Source organism: Colias eurytheme, chromosome 22 (genome assembly GCF_061535395.1).
Source record: "Colias eurytheme isolate Ceu_HAF_F1 chromosome 22, ilColEury1 Martin Lab GWU primary, whole genome shotgun sequence".
NCBI lineage: Eukaryota > Metazoa > Arthropoda > Insecta > Lepidoptera > Pieridae > Colias > Colias eurytheme.
Genome location: NC_143001.1, coordinates 850,852 through 876,568, shown reverse-complemented (window position 1 = coordinate 876,568; position 25,717 = coordinate 850,852). Strand labels below are relative to the sequence as shown.

General features: G+C 32.3%; 2 protein-coding genes across 2 annotated transcripts; one reads left to right on the top strand and one right to left on the bottom strand.

Moving 5' to 3' along the window:
* The first annotated feature begins 449 nt into the window (after positions 1–449).
* LOC149898518 (vanin-like protein 1) lies at positions 450–25,103 on the top strand. The gene is made up of 9 exons (XM_090114893.1): positions 450–541; positions 16,548–16,634; positions 18,065–18,151; positions 18,562–18,704; positions 21,380–21,570; positions 22,502–22,636; positions 23,069–23,224; positions 23,735–23,873; positions 24,264–25,103. The coding sequence occupies exons 1-9, from the start codon at positions 485–487 to the stop codon at positions 24,643–24,645; spliced, it is 1,377 nt and encodes a 458-aa protein (XP_089971019.1). The 5' UTR covers positions 450–484; the 3' UTR covers positions 24,646–25,103.
* LOC149898519 (uncharacterized) lies at positions 3,226–9,800 on the bottom strand. The gene is made up of 4 exons (XM_090114863.1): positions 9,397–9,800; positions 9,062–9,253; positions 3,745–3,850; positions 3,226–3,539 (listed from the first exon to the last, which is right to left on the bottom strand). The coding sequence occupies exons 1-4, from the start codon at positions 9,649–9,651 to the stop codon at positions 3,289–3,291; spliced, it is 804 nt and encodes a 267-aa protein (XP_089970989.1). The 5' UTR covers positions 9,652–9,800; the 3' UTR covers positions 3,226–3,288.
* Positions 25,104–25,717: the final 614 nt, after the last annotated feature.

Below are 25,717 nucleotides of genomic sequence, written 5' to 3'. Positions count from 1 at the left end.
TATTGTGCATTTCAAAACAAGAAAAAATTACGTTTTTCATTGTACATAGTTATGTTTGTTATTAAAGTTTGTCTGACATACTTTACAATCTGGAATACTAATAGAAATTTTACAATCAAAGCTTATTCATCCTGAATGAATAAAGGATTTTTTTAACAAAAACATTTTTCTTTTAAAAGATCCTAGCTCATGAGTCAACGAACGATGCATGGCGTATCACGCATGCGCGTGCACGTAGACACAATCAAAAGGGACCAGTAATGACACAAATAAATATTTACATTACATTGCTGGTTTAGTACTAACAGTGTTGGTGATATCGTGTTGAAAACAAGCAGTGTATAGTGTGATAAGCTGATTAATCGGATGCATTTTATATGGAGTAATTGTTATTGTATTCATAGTCGTTGTATTTACCTTTTATTTTATGCGCTGTCGCCTGTCACACGTGCGTCTGACGCCGGAGCAGTCGGTTGTTGTAAAAATGTTCTCTTGTGTGTATGTTGTGTTTGCGCTGTGTTTTGGAGCCGCTTTTAGTGGGGTAAGTTTAAATTTTTTATAAAAAATATTTCGAATTGTGCAAAAAATTTTTTGGATATTTTTTGGACAGTTTGAGAATAGCTGACGCGGTGCGAAAATTGTTATCTAATTCGTAGGTAATAAAATAAATTAAGGAAAATATTTAGAGGAAAGAGACCTTAAAAAATTAAATTTAAAATAGGTATGTTGCGTGTGAAACAATTTTTTCACAATTTTATTATTTAATATTTTATTCAAGATTTGTTTTTGTACTGTCTAAAATAACTTTAAATAACTCCTTTAAAGTTTACGAACATTTTTAAATAAAATATACATACTTATTCAATGATATTAAATATAAATGGACAATATTTTTTCACTGCGTAATTGGTAGGGTACCTACATATAAGATTTTTTCACTTGAATTAACGTGAAACATAAACAAAAGCATCTAACCTCAACTCCATTTCAAATAAAGTGCATGCATCGTAATAAAAAATAAACACCTAAATAATATAAACCACAGTAATCCTTCATCATACCTTTAATCAACCTATAGTTAGGTGCATAACGAGATTTACCTACACAGGTTCAGCCGTGAGCAATAATTCGCTGATAATCATCTGCAGGCTTACTCTCGAGTTTAATTCCAATGTCGATACATCGGAATTTTAACATTTCGTACTCTTGAGATCGACGCTAGCGCCACATTGGTTTCAAATTGCGTATTTCTTACGAGAACTAAGTGGGATTGGGATCGGGCTATGCTGTGCGCTAAATGCTACTCTTGAGTTTATTTGACAGCGGTCTATTGAGTTGATATTGCGTTCGGATTGCTTGTCAATTGTGATTTTTCCAATAGCAAAAGTGTAACTTTTTAGGAATTGTTTTACTATTTTAATTGATTTTAATAAGTTATTGGTGTATAATATGGCACGGTTAGCAGTTATTTATAGTATTTTGAGTAATTCCCATAGAAAACAATTAAAACAACGACGAGATGAGCGTCGTATGATGCGATATACGGATAAAGCGTTTACCATGAATGATGAAGAATTTAGAGCGAATTATAGAGTAAGTAAGGTTTTATTTGGGGAAATTTATGAAGAAATCAAACCTTTTATGCCAACTGATAAAAGAAGAAGTGATATAGCACCAAAATATAAGGTACGTAATACGTATATTGTCTTTAAATTCTTTATTAATTGACTTTTTTGATGTTGATAATATTATATAGTGATATACATAAGAAAAGCTTTAGACTTGTATAATTTTTGCAGGTTTTAGTAGCATTGTCTTTTTATGCGACTGGGAGTTACCAAAAATTAGTTGGAGGCACGTATGGTACTCTCATGTCACAACAATCTGTTAGTCGCAGTATAAGGGATGTGACGGCAGCTCTTAACAATGCAGTTATTCAAAAAAAATGGATTAAGTTTCCTCAAAATCGTCCGGAAAGAGATGCTATAAAACGAAGGTAATGCAAAAGACAAATACCTAATTTTTATCTACCTTTTATCTTGGATTATAAAACTGTTTTTTTTTTGTGTTTTCTATAAAGCATTGTTTCATTAAGTTGCACTTATTTTCTAGATTTTATGAAAAATTTAACATTCCCTGTATTATTGGATGTATTGATGGCACTCATGTAGCCATGATAAGACCTAAAGATAATGAAGAAAGGTTTTTTAATCGCAAACATTTTCATTCAAGAAATGTTATGATTGTAAGTAATAATTCACTTAATAATCAATTTGTTATAAGTCCATGTTTTTAATTTAATATGTATTTTTAGATTAGTGATGCAGATTTAAGAATCTTGTCAGTAGATGCTTCATTTGGAGGAGCATCGCATGATAGTTTCGTGTGGAATCAGCACCCCGTTAAACAACATTTAATTACTTTAAATAATAATGGAGAAAATGTGTATTTACTAGGCAAGTAAATTATTTAAATAAGTTTATAGTAGGATTTTTGTATTTTTGAATCTATTTTGATAAATAGTTTTACATTTCAGGTGATTCTGGATATGCACAGAGGGAGTACATGATGACACCTATATTAGATGCTCCTGATGGCTCCCCAGAACATCACTACACTAAGTTGCACTGCTCTGCAAGGAATACCGTGGAACGTACCATTGGTATATTAAAAAATAGGTGGCGTTGCTTACACAAACATAGAGTGCTGCATTACCATCCAGATACAGTAGCTAAAATTATCAACGCATGTTGTGTGTTACATAACATATGTATTAATAGAGTAGGTGTTGATCTTGTAGAGAATACAGCAGAGTGTGGTAATGAATGCCCTGATGTCTCTTCTCAAGAATCAACTAGCAGCACAGCTGCAGCTGCTGAACTAAGACGAGGAATCGAAAAACGAAATATTTTAGTTCAGCAGTTGTGGGCAAGTAGGAGGTAGGCTAAAAGCAAGGGAAGTTTTATATTATTTGTTATAAATTTTCTAGTTATGTTTAGTTATTTGGTATAAAATTGTATTTTTTCAGCTTTGGTAGTTATAAGTTACCTACTCAACTTATTTTTAAATGATTAATCTATTAAGTTGTTAATCTAAGTTTTGACATGTGATGATGAATGAAATGAATAAACTTTTTTTATTTAACCATAGTATTTATTTCTATACTTTCTACTAATATAACACAAATTAACAATTAAAATAGAATGATACATTACCTAACAAATAAAAAAAGAATAATAAAAAAAAATATTTCAACACATAAGTACATAATAATATAATCTTGAAAAGTTATTGACTGGGCATTTTTCTTGCAACTTCTGAAATTGCATTAGCAATAGATAACAAAGCATTTTCAATATTGCTAACGCTCTCTGACAATTTGGTTAATGCTTGCGCTGTAATTAATTCGGCTTCAACCCGCCGCGCTTCGATATCCGTCATCTGCTGCATGTCAATATCCACCGTTCTCTGTATCGAGGACCGGCGTCGGCGGGGTCGCTGTGGAAGGGTACTTTGAAGTGGCGTCGCAGGCGCAGGTACTGAAATATAATCATAAAAAATGTAAAATCAGCACTTGAAACATCATGTTACAAATTGTTTATGTTTAGAAAAAAGTCAATAAAATAAAATAGTGAAGTGTTACATGTTCGAGCTGTAACAAAAAATCCCAATTGTGGTTGAGTGACTATGGGTTTATGGAGCATATTTAAAATAATTTAAAATTCCTAAACTACAAATATTTACTCGTGGGTAATTCTTGTACTGCCTCATTGTGTGACGTTATAATTGTGGAACTATCCATTTCCGCACTTTCTGCAGGTATTAAAATGTTTTCCACTACTGGTGCAGACTGAAACAATGAAAAGAATATTATAAAATTTATTAAATATTGAGAAGTTTACAGTTTTAGATCTGGTGTCGTATGTGACTAGACATTCTGATTGTTGTTTGAAGTGTTTAAAATTTTTAAAATTAAGTTTTTGCTCACCGCGCCCGTGTGGATTAGAACTCGGATTTCTAATTCGATAGTCCGACCCTACGACAGCGCAGCTATTTATGCTAAGAGACTCCGCGCGAAATACGTGAACGCTTATCTACGTACGTCGTATAAGATTTGTGTGGTGTCCCCAACCTTCGGTATGAATAATTGTAAGCGCTGCAATGAAAAAGTATCTGATGGTGCTCTTTGTTCGAGCTGCCGTAACACTTACCACTTCCACTGTGCGACTTTATCTGAAATTGGCTGGCGGAGACTTGGCACTGAACGACAAAACTCTTGGTGCTGCCCTGATTGTAGAAACTCTGCCTCATCCGGTGAGGCCGTTAAACCTAGCACTGAGCCTAATTCCTATCAGTCATCTTTGAATAGGATTGAGGAAATGCTATCGCCGCTCTCTACTTTGCCGGAAAAGGTTGAAAAGTTAAGGAGTGATTTGAACGAATTAACGAGCAAAATAAATGCAAATGTGATTGAAGATTTATACAAAAGACTGGAAGATATAGACTGCAAGTTATCCATAGTTGACAGACTAAACGAAGATATGAAGAAGTTAAAGTCTGATATGAAGGGATTTGGAGAACGTTTTCAAAGGTCTGAAGTTGAAGCGGCTAAGAGTCGTAACACTATAAATACTCTTCTAGCGAAAATATCTGCCCTGGAACTTGAACAAGGTCGCACAGAACAAAAGAATAGATTTTTAAATGTGGAAATTATCGGTGTGCCTGAAGAATCAAATGAAAATTTACAAAAAGTATTCCTTCGTCTAGCCTCTGCTATTAGCTGTAACCTCAACCAGGAAGATGTTGAATTCATTACAAGGGTTCAATCATTCAGAGACAAGAAGGACAGCCCACGTAAGATAATAGTCAAACTGAAAGACAAAGCCACAAAGGATACTTTGATCAATAACTTTAAAAAGTCTAACAAAGTAAAAGGCATAACATCACATGACCTTGGTTTCACGGGTAACTCCCTGAAGATATTTATTAATGAACATCTTACAATCGCTAATAAATTATTACTTAACAACTGCAAGCAACGTGCCAAAGAAAGAAACATTAAGTTCGTTTGGATCAGAAATTGCACCATATATTTACGCGCTAATGAGAAAGCGCCGGCGAAGGTCATAGCTTCGGATGAAGACCTGAAGAATTTTTTAGAAACCTGCCCTTAACCATTTATTTCAATAGCAATTTACTTCTTTTAGATATGTTATTAATTTTAAGTTTTGATCATGCCCTACATAATATTACATACGCTTTTATATCTTCAGTATCTACCACTTACAATTTTTTAACACACTTATACACTACACAATATAAATACCTTTTAATTTACATTATACGTGAGCTCTCAATAAATTATTTTACGTCAACTTCATATATAAATAATTATTATTACGACTTCATTATAAAAGGTTCCGCTCCCCTGTACTGCATTACTTTTTTCAGAACTGCCCGCAATGTTTTTAACAATTTTTGTCATGTTCCGATAGTTTTATTCTATAATTATTATCTTTATAATATTCATGTGAATAGTGTAATATTACTAAAAAAACTTAAGATAGGTATATGTATTGCCGCGATAATACTTTATATAACTTGTAAGTTGATATTATTTCGATTTAATCGATTACTTCGCTATTGTACTTTACTTAATATTTAAATTGTTTTATACTTGTTCTCAATGACTTCCAAACGTAATTTTATTAACATTTATTACCAAAACACTCGCGGCTTGCGAACTAAATTACCGGAACTGCATAAAAATATCGTAGTAAGCAATTATGATATTATTATCTTAACGGAAAGTTGGTTGTGTGATGGAATTCTTGACTCAGAGATTTGTGATTCTCGCTATGACGTTTTCAGATTTGATAGGAAACATAAAATGAAAGGCGGAGGCGTTGTTATATGCGTTAAAAAAGCGTTTTGTGGTTACTTAACTCAAAATATTGTGTGCGGTAACGTGGAAAGTGTCTGGCTAACTATACCTGGTAAGTCTTTTAATTGTCAATTTGGTAAAAGTCAAGGTGACCTTCACATTGTTGCTGTGTACTTGCCTCCTAATTCTGATTTGCCTGGTAATATAAGATCTTTAAACGCAGCGTTACTGTCCTTGTATGAATGTTACCCTAATAACAAATATTTGATAGTGGGCGATTTTAATTTGCCGTTTATTACTTGGTTGAAGGATCACTCTTTTATTATTACAGATCCCTGTACCAATGATCTTTTAGATGCCTCTCTGGACCTAATGAATTTAACAACCTTAATGGGGGCTAATCAATACAACCTTTCACCTAACTGTTGTGGTAATATTTTAGATCTCGTGTTCTCTAATTTATCTATTGATTGTAATGATATTATTTCCTCCGATTCCCTAGTCAATATTGATCGATACCATCAACCATTTGTAATTACAATAAAAGATGTTTATATACAACCGTTACGTTTCCAGTTTTCAAAAATAAAAAAATTCTATAAGGCTGATTATACTGCAATAAATCGTGAAATTAGTAAAATAAATTGGACTGACGTTTTAAATTCCGCATCTATTAATATTTCCATCGATAAATTTTATAATGTTTTAAATTCTTTAATAGAGAAATACGTACCGTCTGTTAGGATTTCATCTCGTCGTCAATATCCGAAATGGTATACGCCTGCATTAATTAATTTAATAAAAGAAAAATATAAGTTTCACTTTCGTTGGAAGAAATACAAAAATCCAAACGATTACGCATCTTTTTCACTGCTTAGAACTAGAGTAAAAAAACTTCAGGACGAAGCGTACTTAAAATACATTTTACGTTGTCAAAAATCTATTAAAACCACGCCTAAAGAGTTCTGGACGTATATTAAAGACAAACGAAATAACTCTAGTTACCCATGCAGTATGATTTTCCGTGAACGCAACCTTACTGATGGTAACGACATTTGTTCAGCGTTTAGTGAATTTTTTTTATCCGTTTTTCAATCCGATGATAATACTGACCCAATTACTACTGTAGACGATTTTGAGCTTACCGATAGCCTTTGCTCAATCACAATTAAAGATCAGGAGATTATTAAGCTATTTCGGGATTTGGACTATAGAAAGGGAGCCGGGGCCGATGGCATACCGGCTGTCTTCATTAAAAACTGTGGAACTAGTCTTAGAACACCTTTACGTATACTCTTCCAACGTTCCATAACCGAAGGTATTTTTCCAGACTTATGGAAAAAGGCTTTAATTGTGCCCATACATAAAAAAGACTCGAAGAAAGATATAACTAACTATAGGGGCATATCACTACTTAATATATTTGCTAAAATGTTGGAAAAACTAGTATACCAAAAAATCTACACTCATACACTTAAATGTATTCCAACTAAACAACACGGTTTTATTAAATCACGGAACGTTACTACTAACTTATTAGACTTAACACATTACATAAATAACAACATGAGTGAAGGAGCACAGGTCGATGTAATTTACACAGATTTCGAGAAGGCATTTGATAGAGTAAGTCATAATGTTCTTATCCGTAAGCTTTATGCGGTGGGTATCAGGGGTGATCTTCTCAGATGGATAGAGTCTTATATCAGGAACCGCAGTCAATCGGTGATTCTAGGGGGGTTTAAATCAGATTTTGTTGATATTACTTCGGGCGTCCCGCAGGGATCGCATCTCGGTCCCTTATTGTATAACATTTACTTATTCGACATTGGTAACTGCTTTGTAAATTCTAATTTCTTACTTTATGCTGATGATAAAAAAATATTCAGAAAAGTCACTTCCTCTTACGATTGTCAATGTCTTCAAGATGATCTTAATAGATTAAGTGACTATTATAAATTAAATAAAATATCAATTAATATAAAAAAATGCCAAAAAATAAGTTTTACCCGTAATAGAAATAATAATATTATTTGTTTTGATTATAAAATTAATAGTGAATCTATACCTGCTGTTACTTCAGTAAGGGACCTAGGTGTGATTCTGGACGTCAAACTTGCATATCGTACGCACGTGGATTTTATTGTTCATAAAGCCTACAAAAATCTAGGTTTCATCTTGCGACAAGCTGATCCATTTAACGACATTACTTGCTTGAAAGTTCTTTATTTTGCCTACGTACGTAGTGTTCTCGAATTTGCAAGTGTGATCTGGCGACCGCAATATAAATGTCACATTAAAAGATTGGAAGCGATACAAAAAATATTTGTGAACAAAATGAATTATAAAACAAAAAATCATTCGTTGAATTATGAACAGGCTTGCTCACATTATGGGTTAAATACTTTGGAGGATAGGAGAGATATAATAGACATTATGTTGTTATACGATATCGTGAACAACAAGTTTGACTATTCCACAGCGTTGGAAAATATAAAGTATCTTGTACCCACACAGCGTACTCGCCACACACGCCTATTCCACGTGCCGGCTACATCAACTAATTATCTAAAAATGTCACCGTTCCACAGGCTCCCGGACATTTATAATAAAAAATTTTCTTCTGTGGATCCCTTCTATTTATCACGTACTAGTTTCAAAAAGCAAATTTTACAATTAATTAATACTGAAGCTCAGCTCACATAATAATATAATACATTAGCTTTTTACACTCACACATTCTCATACACGCACTTTCACACACACACACACACACACACACACACACACACAATCACATCCTACTTACCAGGTCTTACTTAATTTTACATTAAATTGGTTTTAATTTATTTGAATTCGAAGATATTTAAAACATTTCCTTACTTTATAAATACTTATTGGGCTTGATCAATGCTTACTTATACCTACAAAAAATTAAATCTTTTCTCTTATCATTTGTAAAATTCTTATACTAGTATTTGTTCACATACGTATATTATTTTTACTACCTATTGGTGTACCTTTTAATTGGCGTAGCTTAGTATTTATTCATCTCAAAAATTGTATCACTAGCTGTAAGGTACCTTATAATAAATAAATAAATAAATAAATAGAATTCTAAATGTAATGTAATGTAAATTTCTATTACAAAATTGTACGTTTATTTAAATATATTACTGATTGAGGAAATGGGACGACTGTCAATATTGTATCACGCGTCGCAAATTCTTGTCCCCCCATTACTGCCACTAATCTATTGTCTAGGGCAGACAACACTGCTAGGTTGTCTGTCCCTCCCCCAGTACGTGTCATTGAAGCCGAGAGATCTGCACAATGTTTTTTTAGAGCACATTTCTTCTCAGCCCAATACTGAAAACAAATGAATTTTTATCTTATTGTTAATGATTTAAATGCAGTTTATATAAATTGTTAAAAATATCTGAGGCTCGACTTTGAGACTTGCTTTCATGTTTGAAATTATTCAATTTAATATTTAAAGTAACAAGTATTACCTTAGCCCAGCCTTGTCCATTTTTAATTGCTCCTCCAAGACAATTCAATGTATTCGCTAACGTTTCCCATTTTCTCTTTGTTTCCAATTTACCGTGCGCTGTCCGAAGCTCTCCTCTAGCTATGCCCGGGTTTTCTTCGAGAAACTCCACCAAACCTTCTAACTGAGCATAACTTGGCCGATTGGACATATTTACTGAAATTGAAAAACTTTTATAATTATTCGCAACAAAATAAAAATATTGTATTTTATTCATATTTAATAAATTAATTTAACTACACTAGTATAATAAAGGTTTGTGTGTAACACACATTTATTTACAAACGTAAATAATAACAAATATAATTGTGCATAATTATCTACAAAATACGTAAAATCAAAAATTTCTTCATCGTTTTTATAAGTCAATATCATCTTTATAAAGTAACCTAGGATAGTAATTATATACAGCGACAAAACAAAAATAGTTGGTTCTCATTATTTAGTTAAGTAAAACCATAATAAAACATTACTTACTTATAATATAGCTAGTATATTTTTTTACTTACCCCTTACGTAAATCTCTCGTATTAGTTGAGTAACTATAATTAAATATGAATTCAAAATTATAAATATCTAACTCTCGCAACTAAAATAAGGTTCACTCTTCACAACCACTTGAATATGTTTAGAATATTTGAAATTGGAGCGCGTCTGCGTTGGGTTGCAAAAAAGGCAACGATCCTCCCGCATACAGCCAACGTCAAACGTGATTTTGACCATTTTCTATCGCTCAAATAGATGGAAAATGTTAAAAAGAATAAAATTAAATATTTATTTAACTCAGAAATATTTATTAGCCTTGTTTTTTAAAGGATAAAGCATTTAAAAGTCCTATTACCGATTAATCGTAAAGAGTTAGACGACACTATTGCGGCCCGTCTCATAGCTAACTTCACGTGTAACAAATAATCGCGGGGCAATCCCAATTTCAATCCAATGTTGTCAGATTGTTTTCAAGAGTACGAAATCACGTGACTGCAAAATTAACATTGGGATCGGATTGGTCTTAGATTGGAATTGAAATTAGGTTGAAGAGTAAGCCTGCTGATAATCTAGATTCAAGATACCTATTCCTAAATAAAATATGTTTTTTTTTATTTATTCGTATTTTCGCACCTGTAATTTTAGTAATAAAATAAGCTTTTTTTTGTCAATTACGTTATAGGTAATATAATAATAATCTGTACAACATCACTACATAGTATAAAATAAAGTCGTTTTCTCTGTCCCTAATCCCTATGTCCCTTTAAACTACGCATCGGATTTTGATGCGGTTTTTTTCAATAGATAGAATGATTCAAGAGGAAAGTTTTAATACATAAGTAATTTCTTATCCGCATTCTAGACAATGCGGGCGAAGCCGCGGCCGCGGGCGGTAAACTAGTATTTACTAAAAAGAAAGAAAATTCGGATTTTACATATTGTAACATATTTAATCCCTAATATCAGTAGGTTGTTATGAAAATATCGTTGACCGGTCAATAATATCTAGGATACGTAATCTACGTGCCCTAAATAAACCTAAGTATCATTAGGTATCTGGTATATCTAAGTACTAAGTACTTAGCTTGTAGTGGAGACCTGAATTTAGGAAATAGGTAAAGTAGAACAGATTAACAAACAGGTACCTACATCGTAAGTACCTTATAGCACTAATAGGTACTAATAAAATAAAAGTATCACATAGTTTTACATTTTTGCTTCGCTATATTAAAAAAAAAATTTCTCATGAAAATTATTTTCCAACAAAAATGCTTACGTCCTCTTTCACTCCTTTCGATTTGTTTTTGGTAAAAATCGTAATCTTTTCCTTCTGACGTCTTATCTATATAGGTATTATACCTAGGTATCTATGGTCAGCTAAAGCTTAGATTATAAAATTAATTCACACATCTGGCAAAAAAAAGAACAATTGTACTATATATTTAAATAATTTGGAAAATCCAAAAGTGCACGCCTCATAATTTTTTTTTAATAAATATTTATTAATTATTATTTTTGTTTATTTAATAACAATTAAACCACATCGAATCAGACCCTGAAAAATGAAAGGGTTCTATTCCTGAGCATACTCAAGCGTAAGAGAAAAAAAAAGACTCGATTAGTAAAGTATTTCGGTAGAAAAAGGATCCGCACATACAGACACACGGACGTCCAAGACAGAACTTTTTTAAACTGTTTTTTAACTAGTTTAAATAACAAAAATGACATCAAAAATATCATGAACGTTAAAAATAGTGTTTTTTCTTAATATGTGTGTGTATGTATTATCTTACAAGTGCAATGTATGATACATAAAGACATTTTAAGTTTGAAAAATCAGATGTTTTGCGCGAAGTGACAGTAGTACCCACCTCAACGCTTCGCTTATGAGGCGTGCAATACATATATTTATCTACCTGCATCTTAGACCTGCATAGTACAAATTATGAGCTTAAATAACAGTGTGTGAAAAATGTAGGTACTTAACTAGATGTTGAACTCTGAGTATGTATTGATGTACTTATTAAAATTCGAAGGAATAAAATTATACATACTTATAAACATAACTATTATTTTGGTCAGCTGGGTAAGAACTGATAACCGCAAAGATTTGCTCTATAGTATAAATCCAAGATAATGTGAAAAGGATATTAACTCTCGACTAAATTAAATAATGACTTCCATGTTATTATTCGTCATGTTTGTATTAAGATCTATTACCTATCTGTCCCATAAATAACTCAATATAACTTCACTTTAACTTCACTGCCTTCAAAGAAATTATCTAAAGATGAAATCTATGAATTGAATATAAATAATGAAACCGGCCAAGTGCGAGAGGATGTGCAGTTTTTATATTATTCCATATTTTGCATTGAGATAATATTACTACGTATGGAGGAGACACCACGAACAAAATCTGTGCGCCATTTTTTTGCTCTAACTAAGTTTTAAAAATTATTAAGTATCTAGTTTTAGCACTTTTACTTGCCGATGAAAGTTATTCCTTTGCACTTTTCCGTATTATTTGTGCAATATCGTAACACAGAGGCATATTTGATGCGTTTCACTGCAGTTACGCCATATGGCGTATGTTGAGCGGAACAGCGTCTTTCCAAACTATACAAGGCCAGTACGCAACGGTGTGAAACTAATCACGTATAGTTTGGAAATAACTTTTTTACAAAGTTCTTCCAATCTATACAACAGCAGTACGCAAGTACTCGCGTATACTTTGTAGTGAAGTAAGTAAGAATAGCGCTCCAAAATATACAGCGCCAGTACGCATGCGGACTAATCGTGTATGTTTCGGAGTAAGCGCGGCGTCTTTCCATTGCTCGCGCTTATATTATTGTATTGTTGTTTTGAAATCTATTATCAAAATGCATGTGTATTGTGTTTTTTTTTTTTTTTTTTTTTTTTTTAATATGAAAGAAGGCAAACGAGCATGTGGATCGCCTGATGGTAAGCAATTCCACAGCCCATAGGCATCTACAGACGTGTCCGAGGATGTGTTGCCGACTTTTTAAGGTGGAGGTATATTCTCTTTTTAAATGCCTCGATGTCATAGGCGTTCGGGAATATCGCCGAAGGCAGGCTGTTCCACAATTTGGTTGTGCGCGGAATGAAGTGGCGGGTAAATCGCACCGTACTAGAGCGCCAGAGGTCCAAATGGTGAGCGTGAAACTTGGTCTTATGCCGTGCGGTACGGTTGTGTATGTAATGTTGCGTACTGGTCGTATATTTTTTGTATCGAGGATGCTTGTGTCTTCGTTCCCGACTATACTGCACGACTTACAATTGACAATAGTGCTAAAATGTAAGAACCTAATAAGTCCAGAAGAAGACGGTTGCGAGGCGACGGAGCCCCGCTTCGCGGGTCTTTTATTTTTGTGTAGTTAAAAAAAACACGAACCTAACCTAACACACAGGTAATGAGGTAACCCTTATATCTGTTACCTATTAATTTTTCTAAGCTCACCTAATAATATTTTATTCCATATTTTACTGAATCAATCAAGAAGAATGAAAGTAGATAGATATAGCTGTACAAGTCTTTGATTGCCTACGCTTATTTATTATTTCGCTCAAGCGTAAGTGATGTAGTAGGTAAATTTAGTTATATTTTGCGTACTGATCGTGTATAGTTTGGAACGAAGAAGCAAGCATCCGCGTTACAAAGTATACACGATCAGTACGCAAAATTCGTGTATATTTTGTAATAACAAACTTAATAACAGCATTACAAAGTATACACGAGCAGTTTCCTATGGTTGCGTTCTGGCTATGTATAGTTTGTAAATACGCAGCGGAACATAAGTGATGTAGGCGGTGTCGTCTCCATATACAGTATCTATATCTCAATGGTATTTTGTCATAATTGCAAAAATGGTTTTTGTTTGTAAATACATTGTATGTTTTAACATTAGTCACTGGCATGGTTTGTAAACAAAACATGACCCATATTACTTCAGTCTTAAAATTATCGGAATCAAAGTTTAGAGTCTATAAACAAACATACAAAACAAATATTTCGTTATTTCATTTGATATAAATATGTACTAATTTAATATGAATTAATCTATAGATTATCTATTATAGTACCTAGGTACTAATTACATATTATATTATCTATGATCTAGTCTATAGATTAGTTATGTCTCAGAGGAATAAACCAAGTTATGTCATTTTAATGTAGTGCGTACGTGATCTCATGAGCGTCCCTAATATAGGTTAAGGGACACCCCAACGAGGGACAGAGACATCTATACACTTTTAAATATGCTAGACAGAGATAACATACGTCACGCGGGAAATGCGTGATTGGGTCAACGAACGAATTTCATAATGCATTTGTTATGATTAAATTTTTAGTCGGTAGTTCTATTTCTTTTTTGTGTCTTTGTTTTTTTTTTTGTTATTGTTGACAATTTTATTATTTACTATTGACATCTAATTAAATGTGCATGCTATTCTGTTACAATACATATTTACATTTTTGTAGTCTTTGGATTGTTTGAATTTAAATAAATATCTTTATATCTGATTGTCGTTGCTCATGCAATAATGCAATAATTTATGTAAGTAGGTAATGAAGTAAAACAGTTAATAAAACGTTCTTTCAATTTTAAAGTATATAATTTTACGATTTAGGTAAGTATATAAGAATAAAATAACAAAAAGGTCTTTGTCAAACAAGGAATTAAAACGGCAAAGTTATATCATAATCGGTTCAATATTATGTAGTTTCTTATACCAACAAAGTAAGAAAATTTATTTGCTTATAGGTATTTAGTAAATGGAGAAGAGATACTTAATATACTTATGCGGAAATAATAAAAAATATAATGATACAAAAGGACCTTATCTCACGCTATGTTGTTTACATCATATTTCTTTGTTACAAAATGTATTATTGCATATAATAACTAATACCATTAATACATAGATAGTATTACTATCATACTAACCTAAATAATTTAAAGACATATTAATGTGCATGAAAATGAAAATCTGTAATGATCTGTAATAATAATTGACTAACGCACCGTAGTCCGTAATAGACCGGGAGATACTGACACAAAATTTCGAGTCATTTGTAACAGGATGGCGGTTCTACAGGGGTCTTAGTACGCAATGACAAAAAGAAAAACGATGGCGTGAACGCTGGTACCGGTGGCTTAGTCGCGTGGGCGTTAGTCGAACTCGTCGGAAAATAGTGAAAGTCAAACGATTTGTAACAGTATGGCACTTATTTTTCCTGTAAGTTTGAGGATCAACAAATATAAATACAAAATTTCAAAGATCTATGTGTTGGAAATCTTCACTTGTATAAATCTATACTTATAATAAATCTGTAGAGAGGCCAATTCTGTACATGAAATATATTTAAAAAAAAACTATGAAGGGGTGATAAGGGATCGCTACTGATGCCAAAAATGCAATCAATAAAATTTTTGTCTGTCTGTCTGTCTGTCTGTCTGTCTGTCTGTATATTCGTTATAGAAACAAAAACTACACGACGGATTTTAACCAAATTTGGCACAATTATTCTTCATACTCCTGGGCAGGTTATAGTAAAAGAATCATGTAAATCGGTGTAGAAACACCAAAGTTATACATGAAATACGCTATAAGTCATCGCGCGTGAATACAGAAACATGCAACCATAAGGATTATTTTTGTGTATCAGTTGCCGCGTTCGACGCGCTTCGCGGCGGGAGCTATAAAAAGGCGGCGGGTCTGCACCCGTTTCGCTTTGTCACGGCATCACGTGTGTGAACGGCTGAACCGATTTCGATAATTCTTTTCTATTATATTCATTGAAGTACGAGGATGGTTCTTATGTAGAGAAAACGTAAATATGTACCACGGGCGAAGCCGGGGCGGACCGCTAGTTAATAATAAATTAAGTTTTCAAGTATGACAACACTTTTTCCCCCTGCTAGAAGTATGGCAAATATAATAATGGTCACATTTTATCAAATACTCTCCAAAAATCCAAATGCAATTCTGGTACAAAAAGTTTGGCGAAATAAAAATTTTTTGCAGATTTTCGGCGGTATGGCGACCATTTGGAATCGTCCGAAAAGTATGGCATGGCGATTTTCGTAAATGGCTGCACGACGATAGTTACCTGTGCAAAAGTTAGCCTGGTACAAATGGTTGAATGATTGTTTTATTTAAATCAACACATTCGCATCGGTATGGCGGGCTGTAAGTCACACCGGAAAAGTATGGCATGACACTACCGCCTACTACTTTTTTATGGGCTATCGGTAAATTCTAAAATTTTTGTGTTACAAATCGTTTGACTTTCGCTATTTTTCCGACGAGTTCGACAAACGCACACGCGACTAAGCCACCGGTACCAGCGTTCACACCATCATTTTTCTTTTTTTCATTGCGTACTAAGACCCCTGTAGAACCGCCATCCTTGTTACAAATGACTCGAAATTTTGTGTCAGTATCTCCCGGTCTATAATGTTGAAAAAATTAAAAAATATAATATGTAGGTACGTAAATTAAGTTTCTATTTTGTATATAATTTTTTAATTTCATGTTATAAGAAAGTTATTAATAAGTGATTAGTTAGTAATTAATAAAATTAATTTAATTAATTTTCAGGATGTCTACAAAGCGGCCATAGTGGATTCCACAAAACATTTTAATGTTAATCATTATAAGGCATTGATACATGAGGCAGCTAAATCGGTAAGTATGATTAATGATTATATTCTATCGATTGCTAAAGAAAAAAAACAATAATATTATATAGGGTGATGTTTATTTATACCTTTAAAAATATTCATCTTGTAAATAAGAAACGTGAAATATCGTGGTAAAATTTATTTTCGCCGTAAATTAGTATAAAGTGCGAAATATAATAATATTTTATTACAAGGAACGGGTGGCAACTGGCAACCCTAGCGTATGGGACAGATGCATTTTACATCTGTTTCTAGAATCGATTTTTAGCGGCAAATAATAATTATGCCAAAACTCTGTGCTCTCGATGAAAAAATTCATAAAGACGGTAAAAATGTTTAGATACCCAGTAATATAGGATCTAAATTGATCTTATTTAATTACAATCCCCGCGGTTTTACCCGCACTGCTCTGCTCCTGTTGGTCTTAGTATAGCGTGATGATAAACATAATATAGCCTTCCTCGATAAATGGGCTATCTAACACCGATATAATTTTTCAAATCGGACTAGCAGTTCCTGAGATTAACGCGTTGAAGCAAACAAACTCTTCAGTCTTCAGCATTATAATATTAGTACCTATACCTAGATACTTAAATACATCTACCATTGAATACTTATCCAAGTATTTAAGTTTAATTAACACTTAAAATAGTACAAACACTCACAATTTTTAAAAATATACTCACAATTATTAGCATGCATAAAACGATTTGTGTAAAATTTTCCATATTTTTTATCTGCATATAAATGTTTTATCTGCTTGCATTACGCAATACTTGCATTGATAAAAAATATATTTTATAGTGATATCGTGCATGTATTATTGCAATGCTTTACAATGAATACAAAATAATATAAAAGATCAACGCTATAAAAAATAGGCGACCAACACGATTACCTACTTAGTTACCTATATTTTAACATTAAAAAAATATTTTTTACGATACCTTCTTTTGGGTATAATAAATATATTTTACACACAATTTTACATTATTTAGGTATATTCAACAAGCATGACATAAAGCACGCATTTGTCAATTTAACTGCTTTTTGTGAGTTTGTTAACTACCTCAGAACTTTTGACTGGGTGAACTGATTTTGATGTTTTTTTAAAGTGAAACTTTTATTACATCGTCTCGAACTTTTTGGTCTGTGTAGCGCATGTCGCGTGTATCGCGGCTGCCGAGTAGGTATACCTACTCGGCACGCGACATGCGCTGCTGCTGCACAAAGCAGTGTTCGGAACCGTTCGAACAGTTTCACTTTTACCGTGGTTTCATAAAACCACACAACATTTTTTTATTTGATAGCTAGTGCCTCTCGAGTGTCTCATTTAAATTTCTGACATTTTGAAGGCGGTTTAGTTTTTTGTAAAAAAAAAAATATTTCGCTATAGTTTCTTAAAACTCATTAATTTATTATTTTTTGTTTCAGGGTGCTGACATATTGGTTTTACCAGAAGAAATTTTGTCCAAAACCGACTTGGAGTCATGTGGGCCTTGTGCTAATAATTATGATGAGGTAGAATTTAAATTTAAACCTTAATTTTTATGAAATAAGACTTTATTTGAAACATCTTTTCAAACGTATTCCAAGCTACGTCATACAGGAACACATAATATTCGTAATATACAGAAATTTTTCCAAGTTTTCCCGCAATTTCTTTATTTTTTTCTGACCTTTAACATCAAACAAAAATAAATATATTTTGATATTATATTGTAAGGCAGTCTTATCGAATCTTAGATCTGTAGGAACTGAAAATTATTTTTACGTAGGCGCCAGGCGGTACTAGGTATCGTATTAAAAACTTCTACAATCTGGTTTAAAAAATAATTGTTTGTGTTTGAGTTTTCTTATTCATAATTCACATGTAACATTAAATATACATGTCGTGGGCGTGGTTACAAATTTTAATATCGATCTTTCAGATAGTGAAAACAGTATCAAATGCAGCGCAGTCAGCTCGGATGTACGTCGTGACGCACGTGTATGAGAGAATCAAATGCCAACAAGGACACGATTTTGTTAGGAGTAATTTAGTTTTTGATAGACGTGGTGATGTTGTCTCTGTGTAAGTATGATAATCTTTATTTAGCTTTATCATTTTGGAGGAAATTAAAAAAAAAATCATGGCATAATCTCGCTCCCTTGTGTTGTGAACAAAAATAAATAAAAATAGCGCGCCTATGTACATTATTTTTATGTTTAAACTTTAAATTATTATTAAAATTTTTGGGCACATACAAAAACAAATCGTTTCTCTTTATAATATTAGCACAGTATTACAATATTATATTTATATTAGTGTAGTCAAAATGGTAGAAGAGCAATACCTACATATATGATTTCTCATTTCATCACTACATAGTATAAAACAAAGTCGCTTTCTCTGTCCCTATGTCCCTATGTATGCTTAAATCTTTAAAACTACGCAACGGATTTTGATGCGGTTTTTTTAATAGATAGAGTGATTCATGAGGAAGGTTTTGGTATATATGTTTTAGACAAAGCGGGCGAAGCCGCGGGCGGAAAGCTAGTTTAGAATAAAATTTAATTTTTTTTCGTATGGGAACTATAAAATCCTAATATACCATAGGTCATACATGTTAATTAGCTCTAATTAGCGATGTTTTTTGAGAGGTTCCCATATAAAGTTAATTACGTAATGAATAATTTTCCTTAATGCCTATTATTTCCTTGTAATTTTCCTTTAAAATTTAGTATTTAGATTTGTAGTTATCACTTACATAATAATATCACAGTATTACCATTATTTCCTACAGTAAGGAATCGCCTTTGATGTCGCGCGATGCCGCCGCCAGCGTAGGTACTTACGCTGCCACACGAAAATACGCTAGGGTTGCAACAAATGGGAAATAAAACAATTGTGATTATTAATATTATGATGAAATCTTTATTCATATGTACATTCAAAATAATTGCGATTATTAAATCTGATGTAATTATTTGTTCATAAATATATAATTACAGATATTGCACTGCTAAATATTATTTACGTGGACACTTTATTTTTGGATGTTCTTAATTGTATATTATAACATTTAACTAAGTAATGCATTCGCATTGGGATGTACAATCTGATTAGAAAATAATGAGGACAACATATACATAGCTTTGATTTTAATTCAACAGATACAATTAATACAATCTTTCTGAAATATTGTTTCCTTCTGGGATTTCAATGTAGATTTACATCCGTAAACCGAACAGTTTGTGCGCGCCATAATAGAATATGTAAGTACCTATGTATAATAAAATTCATCATTGGCCTTTACGTCTATCACAGACGATTTATGGTGTGTTGCCTGAGCAATGTTTCTGGTGTCCAAATAATCCAATGCGGGATCGACACACTTTTCCGCAGGTCGGACAGGGGAAGTTTGCAGAAGCAGATTCAGAGTCGTCTTGATGGCGTTTCCTCCTTCTGTCTGCGAGTACTCTGAACCAAGACTCATCACAGGATCTGCAACCCTCGGAAACAAGTTTGCGCCATTCTGATCGATTAGTAGCGAGCTTCTCCCAATTATTATGATTAATCTTGAAAGAAGCCATGTCTCGTTTCACACAGTCCTTAAAGCGGAGTAAAGGTCTCCCGATGTCTCTCCTTGCGTCGGCGATTGCACCTAGCATAACGCGCCTTGGCAACCGAGAAGGCTCCATCCTGTACACATGCCCCAGCCAACGTAGGCGTTTCTGTTTGAGCAACGTAGTCAGGCTAGGTAGCTGTGCAGTTTGGAGTACTTTCTGGTTTGTGATCTTGTTTTGCCATGTTATGCCTAAGATTTTACGTAAGCAGCGCATATAGAAGGAATTTAATCGTCGTTCCTGTTTGGCATACGACGTCCAAGTCTCAGCCCCGTACAAAAGAATGCTCAAGATGGAAGCTTGGAACACTATCATCTTAGTCTTAACAGTGAGATGTTTGTTTCGCCATACCTTTTCATTAAGCTTCCCAAACATGGTCGCCGCTTTGCCGATACGAATATCGATCTCCGAGTTAAGCGAGAGATTGTTCGACACGGTTGACCCTAGGTAGCAAAATCTGTCAATTTCAACTAGTGGCGTGCCATTAAGCGATACTGTCGACCCCGCAGGAGTTCCTTGTGACAATATTACTGTCTTGCTGGTATTTACAGTCATGGCAAACTGAGAACAGTTCCTTGTTTGTAGGTGTAATAGTCAACGACACTAGATAATAAAATTATTACACAAAAAATACGACTGCGTCATCCTTTCGCGCTAGGTAAAGCGAACTAAGCGTGTTTGCTTTACGCGGCCCGCGTCGCCCGACCCCCGCCAGTTCCCCTCCGTTTCTCTGCACAAGTACATTCGTCGCACTACTGTAGGAAATAATGGTAATACTGTGATAATATGGTGTAAAAAAAATTCCCGTTGTCTGTCAGTCCCTATTGTATAAAACTACGTAACAGATTTTGATGCAGTATTTTTAATAGATAGATATAGTGGTTTTCGAGGTTTTTTGTATTTTAAATGTAAATTTTTTTTAAGTTTACGACAAAGCAGACGAAACCAAGCTGGTAATCTATACGAATATTATAAAGCTGAAGAGAGTGTTTGGTTTATCTATTGTGTCAAATTTTCGTATCTATCAAAATGCAACACTCAAAATTTCATCAGAATCGGTCCAGCCGTTTCGGAGGAGTTTAACTTCGAACACAGCGACATTAGAGTTTTATATATGTTTTATATATGATTTTTTTACAGTTATAGAAAACCGTTGAACAACGCAAATTGCAATACTACGTTTTCAAACACAGCGACTTTTTCCACTGATTTTGGAGTTAAATTCGAAGTTATTATGGAAGAAGACCTCGTTGTGAAAAATGTAAAAGATATGGCATTGAAGAATTACGTGCTTTTGGGTGTTTGGGGACATGAGAATCAATTTCTATCTGGTAATTAAATTATTTTTGCTAACTTAAAAGATTGTTTGCATAGTAACTACCTATAAAATATAAAAATAATTTGGAAAATCCAAAAGTGCACGCCTCATAATTTTTTTTAATAAATATTTATTAATTATTATTTTTGTTTATTTAATAACAATTAAACCACATCGAATCAGACCCTGAAAAATGAAAGGGTTCTATTCCTGAGCATACTCAAGCGTAAGAGAAAAAAAAAGACTCGATTAGTAAAGTATTTCGGTCGCTATCGTGTTAACAAGAAAAAGGATCCGCACATACAGACACACGGACGTCCAAGACAGAACTTTTTTAAACTGTTTTTTAACTAGTTTAAATAACAAAAATGACATCAAAAATATCATGAACGTTAAAAATAGTGTTTTTTCTTAATATGTGTGTGTATGTATTATCTTACAAGTGCAATGTATGATACATAAAGACATTTTAAGTTTGAAAAATCAGATGTTTTGCGCGAAGTGACAGTAGTACCCACCTCAACGCTTCGCTTATGAGGCGTGCAATAAGCTTAAGCACAGAATTAATTAATAGTTATTAACTAGTAGCTAGCTAGCTTAAGTAAAAAATGTATTTAAGAGATAAGTAAGATAAATGTAAGTTGACTCTTGATGACTGATTAAAGTTTTTTCAATTTCCTCTAGTTTTTAGCATTTTTAAATATATATTTTTAAAATAGTGGTAAAAACTGCAAGGTCTTCTACTAAAAATATAATTTTAATTCTGTCTAATAATAAATCATATATATTTTTTGTCGCTTTACCTACGTTACTATCATATTTTGTGAATCATTTTCTAGTTTTAAAATATCTTACCTAAAAATACTAATATTATTCATAGTTCATACATACGTAGTATATTATTATTAGTCTGTGTTCATACGTATATTTTTTTTTATTTTCAGCATCACACTTCGCGTCATCTTGGGCATATATTACTAAAGCTAATGTTATTTCTACCAGTGGTGTTCATGGCAATACTGGGAGGAGTACTAAATATGGCAACATTATCGTCAACGTACTGGAAAAGGCTGGAAATGGTACGTATTTTATGTTTTAATATTTAAAGTTACAATACGCATAATATTCCCGTTTTCCTTGATATTTGAATAATCCTCATCCAATAAAGATATTTATTCAAAAAATCATGTCTGGCTGACTGACTTTACAGAATAAAAATAATATCCAAATACATACTTATATGTAACTATGTATTATCAATTATGAAAAACAATCTCCAGAATTAAAATCCTAAAAATTTATTATCTAATATTTATTTACCTACTGATAAAAGCACCTTCAAATAAGATTGGAGATATTACTGCTTTATAGAGATGTTTTGTAAAATTAAAAAGGCGTATTTGTTATTTATTTATTTATTATTATGTAAGCATTGGTAGTTACGCCTTTTAAATTGCAGTAAAAACACCGTAAACTATTACATCACTTACTCTATTTTCTATATATTCCAGTCCACCCTCAAATCACAACCAGCCCCTCAAACACAGTCTCCGAAGACTGGAGGCAGTACATCATCAGACCCTTGGACCTGGACCGCAGTACCCACGGGTATACAGAGAGCGTGTGCCATGGACAATTCTGCTGTCAGTTCTATGTGAAGACTGAGGGTAAGGATATGTATTAAAAAATTAATTGATTTTCTTAAAAAAAAAAACGTTAATTTCAATTGATAACTAATTTTTTTTCTCACTTTGTGACTTAAGTCTATTTAAATAGAAAACCAATTAATAAGTCATAACTTCATAACTTTTTTGTTATGAGTAGTAATGAAAAAAAAACCTTAACTTTTTTACATTGAAATATCAAGTGTCAAACTTTGAGATGTTTTAACTTGACACTAGAAAAAAGTCTTCACTCATTGAAAAACTTGAGAAAAAAAATTGACACGATTCTTGACAGATAAATTGGCGCTAAAACCGCGTATTATTTTTAAAATGTCACACAATTTTGACATAATTGAAAAAAAAAGAAATTGACACGATTATTGACAGCTAAATTGGCGCCAATCACCGCGATTATTTTTTTGATGCCATTCAATTTAAACCTATTTACATAACATACCATAACAATAATGAATCTGTGAATTAATCAAATTAAATATTTTTTATTGTTTTCAGATACAAAATATAACCACTTAACATATGGTTTAGTAGCATACAACGGTTTATTCAACATAGGGCGCGGTCACATAGTCGGATCGCAGAGCTGTGCGTTGGTTGCTTGCGCGGGGTTGTATAAGCGATCTTGTTTTGTACAGTAAGTTTATTATATACTTATATTAAGGTACTAATAATTTTGAGAAATAGCTTTAAATTTTATAGAATTCATTGAATAGCTTTTCACTGTGTTTTCACATTTCATCCAGATTGTTTTTAAGGTGTAAGTATCTCTAAATCAAAATAATCAATTGGTCAAAATCAGTTAAATAAGTCAGTATCAGTAAAGTCAAGTCCTTACAAAATAAATGTAATTTTAAACAGATTACCAACAAAAAAATTATTAGCGCTAGTACTTACTATAGTAGTAAAACAAATTATAATTATCTTCTTTATTGTCAGTACTCAGTCTTGTTGTCTACAATTTACACTACCTACGCAATGTTGTAAAAAAAAAAAGCTTTTAACATTAAATTTCCTATTATTTCAGATCAGAGAATAACTTAACAAACGTGAACTTCGAGAAAATCACAATTACTGGCAACTTTAGTAAACACGCCGTTCCATTTCCAACTTTCCTAACAACAACAGAAACAACAATCAACAACTTTGATTTCGAACAACAACTTACACAAAAACATAAGCAAGTAACTGCAGAAATTTATAATTTAAATAACTTATTACGATTCGGTATTTTCAGTCGAGAATATGAAAGTGATTTTGTTTCGGAAAATAATAAAAATTCATCGGAAAATCTGGATTTTTCCAATTATATTTCAAGTGAAAATGTTCAAGAATTTTTCGATTATGTTTGGATTCGATTGAGGATTGTTATTTTGGTCGTTTCGATATATATTTTGGAAATGATGTAAAATATAGTATTTAAATTTTAACATGTGCTAATAAATGAACGAATCTTAAATGAAGATTCTTCTGTCTCGTTTGCACTTTGGAGAATAATAGCATGCTATCTCTTTCGCACTTGTTAGCCGCCTGATTCTGAATATTATATATTTGAATTGTAATTCAATAACTTTTTTACAATATTTCATGGAAAATATATTATATTATGTAAAATGTATAAACGATTCATTGGATCTTCCAAAGATTGAATGAAGTAATTTATTACATATAAAGTTGTTTTTGCGAAGTGCTCAACTGATAAAATTTTATATTTTTATATGTCTAGAAGTCTAAGGATATTTTATAATGTGGATGGGTGTGTAAAAACTTTTTAATGAAATAACGCGAAATATCAATATCGCGCAATTCTTTCCATCCATAAAAGAAGCTAAGAATTGGCAATATCAATATTTTTAATATTTCAAAGAATGTCTAAATGTTTTAAATTCTATAAAATTATAGCATGCTATCTATATTATAAGCATTGTTATAGTTTTTATATGCCTTTGTACCTAACATCGTGAGTTAAAAAATGATGCATTTATAATGTATAGACAGGTCAATAACAAATGCGAAATGTTTTTTTTATTAAAAGTTGTAATATCTGCATAGTAAATATTATTTCCAGTGTTTAAGTACCGTTGTGATAATTGTACAAAATGTGATTCAATTTATTATATTTGTAAATTATTGAATCGCACATTAGAATAGGGCTTGGCAATAATACCAATAAAATAAAAATATAATTATCTAACTCGATAAAATTTACTATGAATTTGAAAAAAAAAACCTTTTTGGAAACATTTTTTGTGATTAGAGAGTAATTTTTTGTGGTATTATTGCTTGTTAGATTGCATGCTTTTAATATATTACTTAGAAATATATTTCAAAGTCTGTTGGGAAAAAATATATGTATAAAAAACTGGTTTCGATAATAATTGAAGACCCATACTAGGAAATATTGTAATTTATTTTATTTTATTTATTTATTTTATTTATTTATTTAAACAATTAGATTACAGGGATCCATTAATGTTAGTA